The sequence below is a fragment of the Asparagus officinalis genome, chromosome 5, assembly GCF_001876935.1.
Source record: "Asparagus officinalis chromosome 5, Aspof.V1, whole genome shotgun sequence".
Classification (NCBI taxonomy): Eukaryota; Viridiplantae; Streptophyta; class Magnoliopsida; order Asparagales; family Asparagaceae; genus Asparagus; species Asparagus officinalis.
The window spans coordinates 93,361,560-93,381,398 of NC_033798.1; the positions used below are offsets into that span (position 1 = coordinate 93,361,560).

A 19,839-nucleotide genomic window follows, 5' to 3' on the forward strand; every position below is an offset into this window, starting at 1 on the left:
GGTGGCGGCCGCTTGACAAGGGTTGATGGGGATCGGAGCTTGTATTTGGGCCCAAAAAGTTGGGTGAGAATTTTCATGGGGGGAATATTAGTAGTCGGCAATGGGAGGAGAGGGGTCTTTATATGAATTAAAAAGTGGCGGGAGAAGCAAGGTGGCTGTGAACACTAGTACGGTTTTCTTATATTGATTATATTTAAAAAGGCTTGGGCCAGTTTGGTGTTGCTATTTTAGTGTGTTTCAGTAATGGTTTTTTTGTGTAAACGTTGGAGAATTTAAAGAAAAAAAAAAGACTATTTTTAAAAAATAATTAGTAAAAATGACCTTTCTATGCCAAATAATTAACAAAATCGACGTCTGTTTGGCCAATTCACCAATGGTTTCTCATTTTGTCTTCCGCTCTTGAGTATCGATGACACACATTTATACGACAAGTACGAATGAGCGTTTTTTGGTTGCGACCTGTGTAAATGCAAGTGGTGAGTTATTTCTGTTGGCCTTTGTAGTTGTTAAGGTAGAAAACACATCATGTTGGAAGTGGGTTTTTCAATGTATTTACAAGTTAATTCCTACTATCCAAAGTTCGAAAATGATTACTTTTATTTTCGACAGAATGAGAGGAATTTCACGGGCCTTGCATGGAGCACCACATCATCATCGATACTGCTTGAGGCATATAAGAGATAATTATAAGAAAAAACATAGAGGTCAATTAACACAGTGGTGTATGAGCACTGTATGGAGAAAATTAAGTCGCTATTAGTTGAAGTACACAACTGGATTGTGGCAAGCCAGGTTGGCAGACACCTTGGTGTATGAGCACTGTATGGAGAAAATTAAGTCACTATTAGTTGAAGTATGGATTGAGCAAAACCTGAAGCAGTAATACGAAGATCGATGGGCGTTAACTAAAGATAGTGGGGTGCGCTATTGTATGTGATAACGAATAACTCAAAAAATTTCAACGACGTACTTAAAGGTGCCTGGGTTATGCCAATTTAAACTTTGGTTGCAAAGATATTTTACATATTGAACGCATATTTTAACAAAACGCATAGTGATGATGCGAGTAAGGCTACTTGGACTCGGGCGGTTCGATAACGGACTCAGGGACACCATAAAATAGAGGTATAACTTTGTTTGCATATTGGGAGGTTGAAATTGTAAATTCTTTACGTAGACTAGGTTTATAAAAAAAAAATTAGACTAGGTTTTTCTCTTCTTGTTTTTTTCCTGGATTTTATTTATTTATTAATTTATAGTATTACGTTGCTAACTCCTCCCATTAAAGAAAGTATATTCTTATAGAATATTTGATCGAGGTTGCTTTCAGTAGCGTAACTGGTTAGATGAAATCGAAGGATGTTCAGGATAAGAAGGCCAATTTAGAGTATTGCGACAGGGATTTATCGGTGTTACTATGGGAATAATTTGCCGGCGTTATTCCATTGGAGACGTTGCAGGGCAAGCAGCATGTGCATAGATAATTTTATCTCCTGCAGAGAACTCATTCAAATTTCCTTTGACGTTTCTTTTTCTCTCGCACACCCCCCCCCCCGGACCCACCCCCCGCCCAAAAAAAAAAATAAAAAAAATCACCTATTTGCCCTTGACATCTGCAATATGAAATAGGAGATCATTTAGAACATGTTGTATGTATAATCAATCATGTATTGCCGAAGGATACTTCTATCTTTTGTACTTATGGACTGGCACAATGGTGATTGACTCCATGTAATTTTATCATGTCATAGGGGGAAAGTGCAGAAAATATTAGGCTTCCTTTGGATGCCATGGTGTTTTCTATGTTGTGTTTTTATAAAAAAAAACATAATTATGTTGTACTTTCCTCTAAAAGTATTTTCAAAACATCACACTGAGTGTTTTTGGCTAACACTTGTTTGACCTATTATAATATTAGTATTAAATATATGACAATAGTAAATATAATATAATATAATATAGAATAATGTATTATAATATTATATTGTACTTTAATGTATATATTACATATTATAGTTTCTAATATGTTAAGAGTTTATTAATAATTACTTTAATAGTGTATTAATAATTTATTATATAAATAAATATTATTATATTATTAAAAATATTATTATTACATTAACATTTGTCAGCAATAAATTATTTTATTATTAATAAATTATCTTACATTATAATATTATATTATTTATTATGTAATATATTAATTTTTATATTATATTACATTTACTATAATATATACTATATAATATATTATTATTATTATATTGTTGTTTTATTATAAATTCCTAGTCTCTCCATAAAAAAAACTACAAAGGCAAACAAGAAAGCGAAGCAACTCCATGTAAATAAGGATAATACAAAAAAGAAAGGAAAGTCCTTGCAAAGAAATGATGCAAGGCTTCAGTAAATCTACATCCCACCAATATACAATAGAACAAAACAATAGGATAGATATGGCAAATGCAGAGTAACTAAAGATTCCACACTAAAAAGAAATAAACAGAGTAAACTAAAAGAGAGCAAAGACACAAAGCTACAGGTGAAGCCAACACAGCGTTTGTTATTGTGAGTTAGTATCTCTCCTACAATGGTACTTGAACAAACATAAACAGATGGAAGGAGCCCAAGCATACTGATTGTTCTGCAGAAAAATAGTTCATAATTTCAAGACAATTATAGCACATAAAGATTTAAACTGAACCGGATGCAACTTTAGCAATAGAGAAAAAAGAATAGACGGCGTAACTCTAATCAGGATTTTGTGCTGCTCTGCAAGAGCAGTCATGCTTTGATGACAAGGAAAGATCTTATAAATGGGTACACGACTATATACCTGCAATTCACACATTTAATACTTTCTTTTGCTATACACGCTAAAGCAATGAACAAATTACCCATCAATAAACCATCGAAAGTTAAACACTCCCAAGTGTTTTACAAAAACAAACCAAAATATAAACATGGTAACATTGACATTAGTGAGAACTTTAAAGAAGCAAGGCACTAAATTTCAGGGTTTACATAGAGGGGAAAATATGCTGCAGTTGCTGTTATGTCAAATACAACTGTTTGTAATACATTTCTTACTATCAAAATTCACTTTACACAAGGTAGTGGAGACAATAAAAACCCACCAACTTAAAAACTTACCTTCCATAGTTTGTATGAACCTCTACCAAAAGGATTGAAAGAAGATAAACAGGTTAAATAAAAAATGAAAAAACCATCCACAGTAAATTCTGATGGCTAGCAGAAAACAAAGAAACACGCAAAACAAAGACTACAGACCTGCACATACTTGCTCAACTAGCTTATAAATTGCCTATTATCAGTCACAGGAGAAACTCCATCATTCACCCTGAATTTCCCCCCTGTAAAATTCCTGGCCGTCCTTAATATATACATTCTTCTCAGGCCAAGTTCATACAGACGATCTTCTGATGAATTTATGCCCAGATCTTCAATCCAAAGTAGTGACATGCTCAATAATTGTTAACCCAGTTTACTTGAGTACGCTGCGGCTGTCGGTAGACGCCACCAGGAGGGCCCATCATTTCAACGGTTCCTGAAATGGGCTGAGACTGCTGGAGCATTGGGTGGACTGTGCCAGCAGCAATAGCCTGAGAGGGATGGTGATAGATTCCAGGGAAGGCCATGGGTGGTCCTTGAGTAGGGAGATTGTAGAATGAAGTAGCCTGCATTGCTGAAATGTCTCTCCCTGGTGTAGGAATCCAGACAGAACCTTCACTCTGAGAATAATAGAACATATTAGATGTAATAGAAAAAAAATATTGAAATTCTATGATCACTGATTAGAAGAATAAATATTCCAAATGATCCAGGACAAACAAATCAAAGTAATATATAATTCGGAAAAATATGACTTATAAAGAATAGAGATTCTTGGCAGTGATTGGCACAAGCATTCACGACTTGAGCAAGATGAAGGATTATTATTATTTATTGAAAGTTTTGGAAATAAAACAAATACAGGGGACAAATTTCTAACAGAAAAACTTGGCGTCGAAAAGGAGAAAGTGAGAAGTTATTGTATTCGTATTCATCCACTAGAAAAAGCATGGAAAGGAATAGTTGCAAGATAAATAATACCAATAACCAATTTGAACATATCACCATTTAGTAAATTGAGAATCTTTCATGAATAAGCTGTATAGTTCATATAATTTGTGACTCATGGAAGTAAAAGCATTTCACAGTAATGCAGAGAAATTGTGAACACACGAAGGATGGAATATGACAGAACAGTGAGGAAAAGGCTCATGATTTGGTTACTCAAGTTCAAGGCCACAAACATTGCATAAAACTAACAATTTGCCAATCCCCATCGAGTGTCCAAGGGTTCAGTCTTTTAAGAAAAAGGGCCAGCTACATGAGTGATAATATTAACTGTTTAATTTATATCCGAGGAGTTTTTTCCCCAGAGATATTAGTATTTTATTTAAACAGGCTGCATTTGAACTGGACAGATTTGTTCTTTTTTCTGTTTGAGATAATGTTCTAAAAAACTAGAAAACAAGAAATAGATGGCTCTTTAAGAGCCTATTACTACCTTCAATTCATTTCATAGAAATGGTACTGCAGTAGACATAATGTTTAGTAATTAAATTACGCATGGTCAACCATCTCACTGAAATAATGCCAATTTTTGAGCCAAAAGATGATCACTCAAATCAACAGATTTCCAGTTTATGTAACTGATAAAATCAATTATTTCCTAAAAGAATTATTTGTTCATTTTGAGTTAGGAGAGAGGAAAGGTATCCCAATTCAAAGTTTATTTTGTTGCTGGCTTCCCTAAAATCCCTAAAACCAGTAGTTTTCAATCTTAAAGAGAGTTTTCTGAGAAAACCGCCTCAAAGATTTTTTGAGTTCAATGTCTTCTGAGTTATCGTGTGCACATAAAAAATGTAAGCAATGAAAGTTGAATTTTGCAACTTGGAATCTCAGAGAACAATGTAATAGCGTGACACACTAGCAAGTGGTCAAACAACTTCAGTGCTATGAATTATCAAGTGTAAAAATAAAATGTAAAACAATACGTCTGTGTGGGAAAGAGAAGCAAACAAGAAACACAATCAACTTTAGCATGTAATTCAAATGAAATACTCTTAACATTCTGAACATTGTTGCCAGAAATCACACATTGGATTGGCAGGGGGGAAAAAAGGAATAAGAAAACCAAGCACCTGCTGTCCAGCAATGTAGACATTGTTCTCCTTGTACTGAGATGAGGCAATGTCCTCGGTTCCAGTTGAGCTGCCAGTTGTCACATCACCAGGAGCGTACGCTCCATATCCAGTTGGCATTCCCATGTGACTTGGATTAGCAGCACTAGTTGCAGGCTTGTATTGGGAGATGGAATACTTCACAGGAGCTGTACCTACAGCGCCAGCAGCCGGATATATGTTTCCTGTTGGAGGTTGCTGGGGAAAGGCAGCATTGCCCAAGAAAGGGTGCAGAGATGGAGATGGAATGTAGAACGGAGAGAAATATTGGTTGTATGGAAGGTAATTAGGAGGATAATGAGGAAGATGTACACCAGAAGGCTGCCGAAAGACAGGAACTGATTGCTGGCTAACAGCAAGAGAATTTTGCATCATCCCAGAAGTGACAAGAGGTGCAGCCCCAGTTGATGATAGAGCCAAAGAGTTTACACTCTAGATGACAAAAAAATTATAAGCATCGGTATCAGTATCACCAAATGATGAACAGTAAACTCTTAAAAATATCATTGCAGTGAAATTAACTAAAAATAATGAAAGAGCTCAAAATTTATATACAGTGCCATAATTGGATATCAATAACTGATGAGGGAAATAAAAGGATATATAACAGAAACCACCAAATAAGGGGAATCAACCACTACCAGAATGTAAGCTACACCCACGACCAACAACCAGAAAATTTTGGGGTGCTTGAGCTCTTGAAGCCGCTTGGAACCCAAATATGAGTTGTAACTTCTTATTCCACAACCTAGCCTACCCAAATCCTACATACCTGAACTTATCAATAACCAAACAGTCTCTAATCCCCATAAATTCTGTAGATGAAATTAGCATTCTAGTCCTTGATGAAATTAGTTTACTCAAGTTAGACATCTTCAAGTAATGAGACCAATACTAAGGGGTCATGTTGCAGATTTTTAAACATGGTGACAATGAACTATTGAGGTTTTTAAAGTAAAGTCAACTCCCCATACTGAAAAATAAGTAGATTTTGAGGAAAATTAGACTTTTATCTTTAAAAATTATGGTTCTCAGGCAAGTTTCTGTTCTTAGAAACAGCCCAATATTTTGACTCTGAGAACAAAGTTACCTGGACCAGTCCATTGACACACCTGTGAATCATAATGAAGTGGTACAAAGAGTGCTGGAACAGAATCAAACTGAATAAGCTCATTTAATTTAATATCCACAGTTTACGAATATGAAGAGACGCCTGTGAATCATAATTTGGGGTACCAAAAAAAAAAAAAAAGAGGCTGGATTAGAATCGAACTGACTATGCTAATTTGGTATCTATGGTTTATGAATATGAATATTTACAGAGATGCCTATATTTGATTAAAGAATTTGATTCTTTTCAACCTATTTAAATTCATATTTGGAAATGATTCCACCATGCTGATGATGATGTACAAGTCTGTGATTTGGTAAGCAAACAAATATTAGATCAATAAAAAACTCATATTCAATTCATTCAACATACAATTACCAAAAAATTTGATTTCTCTTCACTGGAATTTGAACAAATAAATACAGAGCTATTTGCTAATTATCTGATCAGCTTCCACCTCTACTAGTTACAACCTAGTAAGTACAAAAGAAGTATTGAAGCATCAAAATTTCTGATTGAGTTTCGAATATGTAAGAAAGTATGATATAGATGTTATTTGAAGAACATACCTCTTGTGATGTCTGGGAAGTATGAGTAGGTAAGACTGCAACATTCCCACTATACTTGGTAGCAGGAGCAAAGAAGGGAGAGAAGCGCCCATCACCATCAGCAGCAGTAGGTCTATACATTGAAGTGTAATAGCTTGTAGCAGGATCAAAAGGTTGCTGAACCTGAATAACAAGAAATCAGATGACATTACAAAAATAATCAGTAGATCTTATACATTGAAGCGCAGCTTGCAGCAGCATCAAAAGTTTGCTGAACCTGAATAACAAGAAATCATATGACATTACAATATGAACAATCTAAAGAAATACATTTCAGAATCGGTTGACTTATGCAGTTTATCTTGCCGCAGCATCACAAAAATTGCTTATGTGAATAACAGTATAGGTGTAATTGATCAGGTGTAAAGAGCTTCTAAAGGTAAGATGAGGATGTGGGGTAAATGCGATGGAGACGAGATCTCGACTAAAAATGTGATAATGCATATCTAATGCACACCAGTCCAAGTTGATACACGAGCTTCCAAAGTGCTGGTAAGCAACGGCCAGGTTGGGTGAGTCTAGAAATCATCATTCGAGATAGAAGTCATGACGCGTAGTATTGCAGTTTAGGCATGTTTGTCACACGAAAGCCTTTTGATGGCTTTCCAAATTATGGAAGCTGTTACGCCTACAATCAAAATTCCCATTCATAGTCTGAAAGGTTTAAATTTAATTGATAACATGCTCCAGATGACAGCACTAATAGTTTTAGGTTGCTGCTAATGACATCGGTTTATATACCAATAAAGGCTAACTAATTTACTGGGAAGGAAAAGAGAGCACAGCTAAAGGAACATTTTGAGCTTCTCATTACTTTTTTCTTCATCTTATGACACACCATTTGCCTATGTGGATAACTAGGCTACAGCCCTCATTTAAACACTAATAAAAATGCTAATAGATCTAAACAATAATTCATAGATTACACAAGATTCATGTGTACTAAGAGTTGAAAAGATGTGAGTTTCAAATTACATTAAATATAAGACTTGTAGAAGGAACTTGATCAATAGAAGTTCCTTTTGTAGTTTAGCTCTTTAGGGTAATTCAAACTTAGAATACTTGACAACCTATTACTTTGTATTAAGTCAAATATAAGCCATGTACTAGGAACTAGATTGATAGAAGAGTCATTTACTGATTAAATAATTAAGAAGTACCTCCATTTATCTAAACTTATGATGAGAACAAGATCTAAAGAAGAAACGAAAGAACAAAAAAGTATAAAGAAGAAAAACAACAAAGAGATGTACAAGATGGGAAGAAAATAGGAAAATGGTTATTAAAAAACATGGAATATTGGTTTATAACTTTAAACAGGCTGCAAAGGCGAAGGTTGTGAGAGGGCTATCAACTGTAGAGAAAGTGTAGGAAGATGGGAAGGCTAGACAGTGCGCTATTAGAAGGCCTCTGTTTTGACAGAAATCAACAATAAGAGCACTACATGATCCAATAGCAGAGAGAAGAGGGGGAGCTATAGATGTATTGTAATTAATGTGGTTTGATTAAAGTAATAGTAGGTTTCCTAACATTAGAATGGACCTTAAATCTTAATAATTCTGAATGTACTTTGTGCAAAACATTCCAGATTTGCCAGGAACAGACTTAGACTTCATGTTGAAAGAGAGAACGTTCAAGAAGCTGTGATTCACCTGAATAATGAATAGAGACAGCGTGAACAGTAAAATCTAATGTTATCCAAAGTTATTAAGGATTTGAATAGTTTGCCTGGTTCTTATTTGGTTTCATGATATCATGTTCTATATCTTAAGCCCCTTTCATGGAGATCAGTTTTCAAGGAATTATTCAATGGAAGTTTGCTGGTTTGAAATTGATCTCATGAGCTCAAGACTTTCTCTGTCTACCTCTTCTTTCCCTCTGGCTTGCACCAAAATTAATGTATTTCCCTGTGAACTGAAAGATTGCCTTCCAGTAAATATGAAGGGAGAAGTTTCTATGCAATGTATAGACAGGATTTATATAATGAAAAGGCAGGATGTAGCACGAGAGTTGGATCCAACTTCAAACATAAAACTGAAAGATATACTTACAAGAAAGCTTGGAATTCGAGTGCCATCCCCTAACTGAGGCTCAGCAGCGTCAATTGTTGCAAACTGATTCCCAAGCATCGGTGGTACCGGTCCGAAATTGGAATAGGTTTGAGAAGTATTAACAACTGAATATTGAGAATTCTCTGGCACAGAAGCTGCCTCTGTTTTTGATTGATTTTGATCCATGGGGACAGTAGAGGAACTCTCAGGCTCTCTGGACGTAACACTTTCTGGCATCACTTCTGGTGACTGGGGATGATCAGCACTGCAAGTTACATTTTCAGGCATCTTTGCTGGTGAATGGGAAAGGTCAATTGCCTCAATGTCCGGAACAGATGGTAATGCACTCTGATTGCTGTAGTCATTAATAAAAAATTTTAAACAAGCTAAATTGTAACACGTGTGATCAGCAATCAACAAGCAATAGAGGTTCAAAGCAACTTTTCAATCATCTAAATATGAATTTATGTAAAAACAAGATATGTGACAGCTAATAGATGTTTGTACAAACTACACAGTAGAAGCTCACCATGCACGCCATGCAGTGACTATCAATTGCTATATTACAGAGGAGCCACAAAAGTAGCTTGGAGAGCGGAATATGCAATTTTAAACTAGTCACTGCACTTGAAGTTATCTTGAAGTACTTGGAAGAAATTTGATAAAGAGCGTTTCTTCACAGAAACTAATTCTGCCACTTTAACTAGTTATATTGAAGACGAAGAAATTTGATAAAGAGCGTTTCTTCACAGAAACTAATTCTGCCACTTTAACTAGTTATATTGAAGACCAGATAGATCATAATAATGCACTATAGCACAGAAACTAATTCTGCCACTTTAACTAGTTATATTGAAGACCAGATAGATCATAATAATGCACTATAGGAATATATGTGTATGTATGTAAAGTAAATTTATAAAGATGTATTCATAAACAAGAGAATCCTCTGGTGCATGCCTATACTCTGTGAATAAAAACAAAACAAAATACTTTTGCTAATGAAAAAGTATGAGCAGTAATACCAGATACATAATATGTTTTGGTTTGTGCTATGGGTATGCAGACTGGATGTGTTAACTTGAACAGTATGCTGGATGAAGGAGGCTGGCTAAATCAAAATGTTACTTGGAGCCATAGATCGAGGTAATCTTGAAAGTTTTTGCTTGGGTCATTATGATGACTATGGGTGCACGCACTCATGCACACACGCACCCATGCACAGACGCACATGACACACGCACCGAACTGCTCTCTCTCTCTCTCTCCTTCTCTCTCTCTCTCTCTCTCTTATCTCTCTCACACACACTCTTACTTGAAGACATCTAAATTTACACATGATTATATATATATATATATATATATATATGAGAAAAATGGAGAAACTTGCGTACAAGTTTTCCAATGGCTTTGTAGTGACGTGGACGAATGCTGGTCGCACACATCAAAATTGGAGGGGTTGAGGTAAATTTGCAAATAAAAAAACTATTTTTTTAAAAAATCTCTCTCTCCTCTCTCTTCCCTCATTTACTGCTCAATCTCTCTTCTCCTCTCTCCCCCTCATGATACATACACTCCTCCCCCTTCCAAACCCGCTCCGGCGGCCCCTCCATGGCTGCCCCTCTGTCGCCACCGCCACCACCGATGCGGCCGCGACCCCCCCCCCCCTTTAGAAGGAAGAGCTGCGCGGGTTGGAAGGGAAAGGCGGCTACAGCGGCCGGTTTGGAAGGAAGGGGAAGCGCGGGCGGGGGGGGGGGGGTGTGAAGGGAGAGGCGGCGGTGGCGGTTGAAAGGGAAAGACGGTATGAAGTTTCTCCATTTCTCTCTCTCTCTCTCTCTCTCTCTCTATATATATTATATATATATATATATATATATATATATATATATAGAGAGGAGAGAGCAGAGGAAGAGAGAGAGAGTAAGCTCAGGTATCATAATTAATAATGGATGGCAACTATTGATTAAGAAAACATGAAAAAACAATAAATTAAATCATAAATTTCAAAACTTAAAGCTTTGAAGCCAATGGTAAGTCTCAAACATCGAGTACAATAAGGAGAAGCAAAATACTGTTACACCTCCTTGGGTCTTAGCAATCATGGATGGCAATGCACCATGAATTGGATCATAAATCATAATTCATGCACCTTCCAAATGGTGTATGGATGAGTGTTGTTGGTCTTAAACATGGTGGTTTTTCATTTTCACCTTTGTCTTTTGGGATGCTGGGATAAGGGGCGGAAGGGGAGGGGATGTTTGGCTTGGAGGTGTAGTGGGAAAGGAATGGAAGATGCTATTGTCAAAGTAGGCACAACTGGGCATGAATAACGATATCTCCTAAAGGAAGTTCAAGATTATTGATATTTAGTATGTGTTACAGATTCCTTAATAACAGCTCAATTTGTTAATACAAAGGGCAACAGCTTCCCCAGTAGCTTAAGCAGAACTAACTGGCTTGTTCACAAATACATTCAACCCAGGGAATCAATAAAATTCATAAAAAACTACAGTTGCGTATATTTTAAGACTAAACGGGAACCAAATTCCCTGCAGCATGGATGCAAGGTGTTCCTTGTTGAGCCATGTTTTAACTAGATTCTTTTCATCACCAAACTACTGTGTGCCTGTGCTCAAACTTTTAGCATCACTTATTTTTATATATGATATTAAATCCTAAGTTAAAAATGAATGTCACACTAGAAAAGATTTCATGAAAAAAAATAATAATAACATGACTTTTCTTGGAAATATGAGGTAGTAAATGTAAACAATATTTTACCTTGAAGCAGGCACTCCAGCTTTCTCCACAATTTCCTGAGATGTCTCAGATAGTTCAGCGGAACTTCTCTCGCTTTCAGTATCATTCACAAAACTTGTAGACAGTCCAAAATTTGCATCGAAGCTTCCAAAACTCAATCCAGTTCTTTCAGATTCTGGAACTTGCAGATGATTTGGAATAATAACATGTTTAGCATCTGAAAACTGCAACTCCCCCAATTTGTTATGAAGCTTCGTAGTAGATTCATCCAATGATATTGAACTTGACGCAGGCAGTGTGCGAGCAACAACTTCCTGTTTTGCAGATTCAATATCAGTAGTTTCCAATTTTCCCACCGCTGGAGCAGGTTTTACATTTGTTGACTTTGGTTTCCACTCCTTTGTAAGTAGTTTCCAATTTTCCCACCGCTGGAGCAGGTTTTACATTTGTTGACTTTGGTTTCCACTCCTTTGTAGGACCAACTGCTGAAGGAAAAACATGGAGCAGGTTTTACATTTGTTGACTTTGGTTTCCACTCCTTTGTAGGACCAACTGCTGAAGGAAAAACATGGCATGATATTAGTGTGTTGAGAGCCCCCCGTGAATTCCTAACAGGCATAAACCATAAAGTATCACTAGAATACTAAATCCTCCAAGAATACTTAAAAAGATACAAAGTGGTAGCAATAAAAAGATGAAGGAACCATCACATGACACCATACTAGTGCCTTTGGCACTATTTTGTAGCATAGAACAAGCAGAGGAATATAATGATGAAAAAAGTATCAGAAGCATATCTTAGAAATTAGATGGTGATGCAGAGTATTTTCAATTGTTCTGTTCATTGAGAAGAAAAACAATATTCTTCTGAAGAAATGTAAGATGCTTCTCTTCTCCGCTGTAATATATCTGAATATCTTATTAGACTAGGAACACTGCTAGACATAACTTTTGCCTCAGACCAGGATCTGCATGCATCTAGTTTCATCATGAAAGGACTGTCACTAACCTAAGCAAACATTTGAAATCAATTTAGAGTTGGTTAATTTAATGTCATTGTGCGACTTAAGTTTAGAGTAACCAAAGCCAATATTGACGTTGCTAATACTGGTTGCAGGCTAACTTATGTCTATGCAGCTTGGTCTGAGTAAACTAAATGATGTGCAACAAAGCAATACCACTAATTCTCCATCTAAGAGCAAGGTAGAATATCAAAATATAAGACACGTAATCACAAGATTAAAATGATGCTGGAAAAAATTATAGGTATTCAGTTTCTTGGGCCATGCGAAAGGCCGCTGCAAGTGCCCAAGTCATGGAGGGTGGATCGGTGTTCCAGTTGGTTGGAACTGGCGGATGAATAGGTTTTCAGATGGTTGTGGCAGCATAGGCCACGGTATAAGCAGTATATTGGCAAAGAAATATTAACTCCATACTGTTGAGAATTTATAATGGGATAGCTGCATAAAACTCTGTCTAAAACCGGTTGTTAAGTGAAGCCTTAGAAAACATCACAACAACCTCCACCATGGGCCAATAGAAGCTGAAAGAAGGAAATATATATTAGCTAGTGCCAAATATTAGAAACCTGATATTTTAGAGCCTTAAATTACGTGATAATTGTTGAAAAATGAAACACAACATGAATGCAACTAAAAAGAAAATTGTAATTTCATTCCCCATGTGCATCAGCAGAGGGGAATGGAACAAAAGTAAATATTATATGATATTTACTCTTAACAGAAATATAAACCATCCTTGTTATACAACCATAACTAAAACACCATCTAAAGATAGCACTGATGCCTGGCCCTACATATTGAAGATAGCCATAGTATATAGGCTTAGTTGCTGCCCAATTGGGGATAGACCCCCTATACTCTTCGCCCAAGTGCGGGTAGAACCCGTGAGTGAATACTGTTTACTCATAAAGAGTTGAAAGTCACTTAGGGATTCTATCTGCACAAATAAAACTACAGTAGATCTCTATGCAATTGGGCTATAGTACAGGGCGTCTATCCGCAATTAACCCTATTATATATGTCTGATCACAGAGCCTCTTCCATGTGTGCTTAAATAACACAAATAGCTTAAAAGAAATTCTCTATAAAAAATGTGAGAATTGTTACTGTGCCTTTTTGAGGACCATTTAACTGATGTGACCGATTACTGTAATTAGAAGATGGCCTGCTGCCAGCAGAACTAGTGCGAGATAAAGAATGTGTAAGAGATACATCTGATGGTTGCTCTAATCCCAGAGATTTCGCTTGCATTTTCTCATGCACACATGAGCTGTTCACTTCAGATGAACCTTTTCCAGTCGAAGATGACAGCACAGAACCAGACACATCACGAGAAACAACTTTATGAGCACGCTGGCCCCCAACTTCATGTTTGATGGTACCCACATTACCTGTGATGCGTGCATCAAGAGAAGGTACTAGAACAGGGTCTGAAGTTGAGGCGTAGAGGCCAGACTCACAAGGTTGTTTTGGGGATGATAAGTGACTGGTAGAAGTAGATACATGCCGCACAGAAGGAGAACCTTTGGTGTCACCTTTTGTAGGCTTCCCTGTCTCACCATTTAAGGTGGCTCCCAAACTATCCTTAACTGAGAGGGTGCCACTGACATTAGAATCCTTGGATGTGGATCTCTGCAAAGGAACTGGATTTCCGACTTTTGCAGGACCATTTGGCAGACCAGTTTCAGAACTGTAAAGGACAATGTGCAAAAATAATGCCATCAGAGGTAGGCGTGCTTGTAAGGTGTGAGTCTGTTTTTGCATGTAAACATGAAGAGAAGAGTAAAACAACGAAAAGATTGAATTAACACAATAAGAAAAAGGATACATAGAAAAGTATCATGTATTCATGTCATATAATGACAAAGAAGAGAACAGCAGCAGCAGCAGTTAATAGACATAGGAACATTATCAATAGAATGGGTGTTAGCATAGAGCCAGGACGCATGGGTGCTTAGCAATTTGCTACAGTGACATATTCTAGATAGTTTCAACTTTCATATAAAACCTTAAAATTTCTTTTTATACATTGGGTTCAGGAATTCATCGTGTAATTCATTTTGAAGAACCAAAGTTAAAATATCTTAGTCTATAGCTGCACTCCCCCCAAAACACAAAAAAGAACGAAATAAAGAACAAATAAAGAATCCTCACAAACAAACATGAAGTAGAAATGATGTTTCTACATACTAAGTTCCTCCAATAAAGCAAGGTCTTAAATATCGGCCGATAATCCGATATTCTCCCCGAGTTATTGGTTTTGGAAGCTTTCCGGTAAGAGAAGTTAGAATTTAAATCGGTTATTGTTTTTTGGGGTTTATCGGCGATAATGGGGTGATAAAGATGATTATCGGCCGACATTAGTGGCTCTAAAAATCGGAATTATCGGGCCATACTTATGGGTTGTGATTTTGGGTAATGGCCAGTTTTTGAGTGAACTTGAAACCCGACCCGACTCGTCCTTTACAATAAATCTTAAACCCGATTTTGTCACCCAAATACTCCGTTCTCTCTCCCCTCATTTGTGCTGCTGTGCCCACTGCCCTAATCTTCGTTCCTCTTTGGACTCTGTCGACCTTGACGCTCGCCTCCATCGACTTCGACGCTCACCTCTGCTCCTATGTGGACTCCACTGACCTCAACGCTATCGACTTCGACCATTCGACATTGCTCTCTCATCGACGTCAACTTCATCAACTTGACGACTTCAACCGACGCTGAGCTCTCTCCATCGACGCTATCAATAACTGATTGACTCGACAACGTCGACCGACGCTGAGCTCTCCATCGATGTCGAGCTCTCTCCATCGACGCCATCATCAATTGTGACTTCGATAGTTCGATTTGGACTCCCCATCAACGCCACGCCCTCAACATAACTTCTGAAGTTCTAGCAACAGGTGATATTCACTATTTAGTTGGATTTTTCTCTGGTTGTTTAGTGAAGGTTGAGAGAATGAAAGAGGGGAGTATGGTTAGATTACAATTTGGGGTATTATATTATATATAGTGAAGGTTGAGAGAATGAAAGAGGGGAGTATGGTTAGATTACAATTTGGGGTATTATATTATATATGTACATCATACGGTATATCACTAAGAGGGGAGTATGGTTAGATTACAATTTGGGGTATTATATTATATATGTACATCATACGGTATATCACTCCGACAAATTCTACTTATCTTCTATATCCCCGATTTTCGCTATCCGATAAGGATTTTGGTCGTCCGATAAATCACTGATAACCGATATTTAAAACCTTGTAGTAAATGATACTAGAAATATGAAGCTAACAAATATCAATGCATAAAAAAGATATATACAATCATCTCAAATAATTGAGATTTGATTGGCTTTAACTTTTCTATAAATAAATCAAATTTTGGGAAGAGCAATCATGAATACATTCTATAGAAATCTTGAGTTCTAGAGCTGCTAAAAATGATAATATAGTCTTAAGTTTTTTTTTGCATCCAATAGAAAGTGGAAAAAATGTTTCGCTTCAAGCATTAGGAAAAGTCAACCGCATAAAAACAGGAAACCTTATATATAATTAAGCATGAACTATATTATTCGTTAAAGCAAAAGATGCTCCAAATTACAGCCCAAATCAGCAAGAAAATATACCTCAACACATGAATAGTCGACTTGCTTTCTGCATCCTTAGGGGGCAAAGACGAAGATGTGATGCCTTTATCTGTGGAAAGATGTGCTCCATTTTCCTTGCCAATGTTCCTTTCACCACCAGCATCTAACCAAAAGGAACCAAGATACATGGATTGGTACTTTAATAATTAAAAACTGCTTAATCTGCATGTCCAATATTTATAATCTTGTATCCTGAACATACAGTATCTCAATGGTGATGTATTTGGTTGGATCATACAAGATACAACAGAAGGCTACAAATACAATAGATCAAGAAAAAAGTTTCAAGTGTGAAAGGTTGGCGCCTCACAGCAAAATCAATACAACATGATAATTTAATAAAGCTCGGTCAATGTCTGTCATGGCCTAGATCACCGGGTCTGTAGCACATACCATCTTTTTACTTATTATTATCAGTATTAACACTGCCAGTATACCAAGGAAAACTCTCTAAGCATTGGCGGGAAAGCTAACAATCACATACCAAACCACCAAACTATGTCATACTATATAATATCTCATGATTTGCCTTATATATTCGCCTATTTTGAATAAATCCATACAAGATTCTTTTGACATATCACACAAGGCAATATCCCATTCTTTGATGACGTCTAGTTGCCCTTACATGGGCACAAGTGCACTTTCCCCTGGATATCTCCATGAAAATAAATTTGGTTATATAAACGTTGGCAGTTAAGTTACATGGGTACAGCTGCGGGTGCGATTGTGGGTGCAGGACACGATAATAATTTACATACATATGTACATATATAATAATAATTTACATGAAAATAAAAGGTAGGGTATCTCCATGAAAATAAATTTGGTTATGTCTCCATGAAATATAAACGTTGTCAGTTAAGTTTGTAAAAGGTAGGGTATGGGGACATACATACATATGTACATATATAATAATAATTTACATGCGATCAATATTACTTTTTTCATCCACATGTTATGAAACAATTTATATTTCTTTATTATATAGATCTATATATTAGTAAAATACTCGTTCTTTAACCTGATATCCAGAAGACCCTTTAAAATCATAGTTTTGAATTGGGTGGGGCTAAAACAAACCTGACCTATGTCCAACAAGTTTCAACAAGCGTACATGAAGCACAGGATATTCAAGAAGTATATGATGAGTGTTTTAACTTAAAACAATTATATAATTGAGTACACGTTTGGATAAGTGTATGCATATATCCAAAGAGTGTCCACTGAAGTTGCGGTGCTGGGTACGGATACGACACTAGTTGGACACAGGTACGACTTCAAATAGAAGTACCCATGCAACATAGGTATTCAAGAAGCGTACATGAAGCACAGGATATTCAAGAAGTATATGATGAGTGTTTTAACTTAAAACAATTATATAATTGAGTACACGTTTGGATAAGTGTATGCATATATCCAAAGAGTGTCCACTGAAGTTGCGGTGCTAGGTACGGATACGACACTAGTTGGACACAGGTACGACTTCAAATAGAAGTACCCATGCAACATAGGTATTCAGTAAAGCATCATAGTTAATAGGTTTGTTAAACATTTTAAACAAATTACAATTATAACTAAAACTCTTTATTAATGGCATTGCTAAAATTTTCTAACATTTTCTTAATCTATACATTTTAAATAAAAAAAATTAGATACTAAATTTTGTTTCCATAACACTTTTTCTAGTAAAACACTCATAATTTTTGGAACTTTGTACTTCTTACTTAAAATACAAAAGAAGTCCTGGTAAAGAAATAAAGATCAAGCATGAATCTCTTACTATTGAGAACTGCACTGCCCAATTCAGTATTCGATCCTAGTGAAAACAGATAGTTGCTAGAAGATGAAGTTCTAGAAGGCCTGTAAATGTAATGGACTATTCAACATAATCAAAGGAATCCTAAAGTTGTATGATTGGGTTCTTAAAAAGACAACACAAGCAATGTTTAGGAATCCAATCACAATTGGTTGCTTTATGATTTATCAAAGCACCACATACATAAATGGTAAGTAATCAAAAGGATGTACCTACTTGCTCAGCCATGAAAATGTTCACATGTGAAGCTCTGTATAGACATAGATGATAGAACACATACCATGAGATGTATAATGAGAAGAATAGCTCCCCCGGCCACCCCGGCCCCCTCTCGCCTGAGATGCTGGCCTCCCTTTAGTATCAGTAGGTTCTTTGTTGGTCTGTTGACAAGCAAAATAGTTAAACAGCAATACAAAATAAAATAAAATAAAAAGGAGGAAGAGAGCACAAACTACAGATACTCATACATAGCATCACAACTCTAACAAACAGTTAGTCCCACAAGAGTTCAGATCAAATAAACTAGAAGGGCTAAAACCAAATAATACTCCAAAGACAGCTATTCTGGTAAGGCTTGTTCATTGAAGCACAAAAAGTACATAAAAGAGGCTTCAGGACTATAAATTAGCAATAACAGTTTATACCACCATACCAGTTTGAATTCATAGACATCAAAATAAGTGCGGAATATAACAGAATATTACTGAGAGTATTAAAATCTGGCTTGTAATGAACTTAAATGGCACCGAATTTTCATACAGGAGTTATAGTAAACAAAATCTCTCTCGTCAGTTCAAGATCCAAATAACTTAGCAAAATTGTCTGGAAAATCATGAAATAAGAATAGATCTGTTGCATGCACTGAGGGTCCAATACAAACATTGAAAATAAAAATCTCACTACATTAGAAATGATATTTATCATTTGATGTGTTCAATCAAGAACCATCTAGAAAAAGCATAGATCTGATGCATGCACTAAGGATCCAATACAAACGTTAAAAATAAAAATCTTAAGAGCAGAAATACATGGGCAAAAAATATGCTTGCCAATTGCAATTAAGAAAAGGCCACAACAAAAAGGGAAAAACTCGCATGCACCAGAAGTAATATGTTAGGCTCACAGTCAGTTACTTCTAACGGTACAAACTAAATGGTAAGATCAATCTATAAATCTACTCCTCTATACTTGAAGGAAAGCTAAAAAGTTACTGTTCATAATAAGAGTCGTGCTTTGCACGGGGTGCACACTAGTGTTATTAGTACCGAAGTCCGCATGAACAGACTGTCAAAATATCTCTTGGCAATTCGAGGTTAAGACAAGTTTTACAAATTATCTGGGAAGTCATAATAAGAACAATGCATGCCTCAGAAATAATTTTTATCAATGCAACGTGTTCAACAAAGACCGAGGAAAAGTACAGTTCTAATGCATGAACTGAAGGTCCATGCAAAACTAAAAATCTATAGCGAGAAAATGCACAAGCAAATACTCTATTTTCAGATAGATTGCTGATTGCAATTCAGAGGGGCCCCAACAAGGAAAAAAAAAAGGGGGGGGGGGGGGGGAG

At 36.3% G+C, this 19,839-nt stretch overlaps 1 protein-coding gene across 1 annotated transcript in view; it reads right to left on the reverse strand.

Moving 5' to 3' along the window:
- The window catches only part of LOC109842182 (GBF-interacting protein 1-like), a 27,408-nt gene continuing 10,561 nt past the window's right edge, over nucleotides 2,993-19,839 (reverse strand). Inside the window, exons 3-12 of the mRNA XM_020411085.1 lie at nucleotides 18,550-18,649; nucleotides 16,430-16,553; nucleotides 13,911-14,488; nucleotides 12,282-12,331; nucleotides 12,235-12,250; nucleotides 11,798-12,164; nucleotides 9,017-9,371; nucleotides 6,927-7,088; nucleotides 5,208-5,678; nucleotides 2,993-3,749 (exon numbers count right to left, since the gene is read on the reverse strand). Coding sequence (XP_020266674.1) covers nucleotides 3,483-3,749; nucleotides 5,208-5,678; nucleotides 6,927-7,088; nucleotides 9,017-9,371; nucleotides 11,798-12,164; nucleotides 12,235-12,250; nucleotides 12,282-12,331; nucleotides 13,911-14,488; nucleotides 16,430-16,553; nucleotides 18,550-18,649 — 2,490 coding nt within the window. The 3' untranslated portion in view covers nucleotides 2,993-3,482. The remainder of the gene's footprint in view (nucleotides 3,750-5,207; nucleotides 5,679-6,926; nucleotides 7,089-9,016; nucleotides 9,372-11,797; nucleotides 12,165-12,234; nucleotides 12,251-12,281; nucleotides 12,332-13,910; nucleotides 14,489-16,429; nucleotides 16,554-18,549; nucleotides 18,650-19,839) is intronic.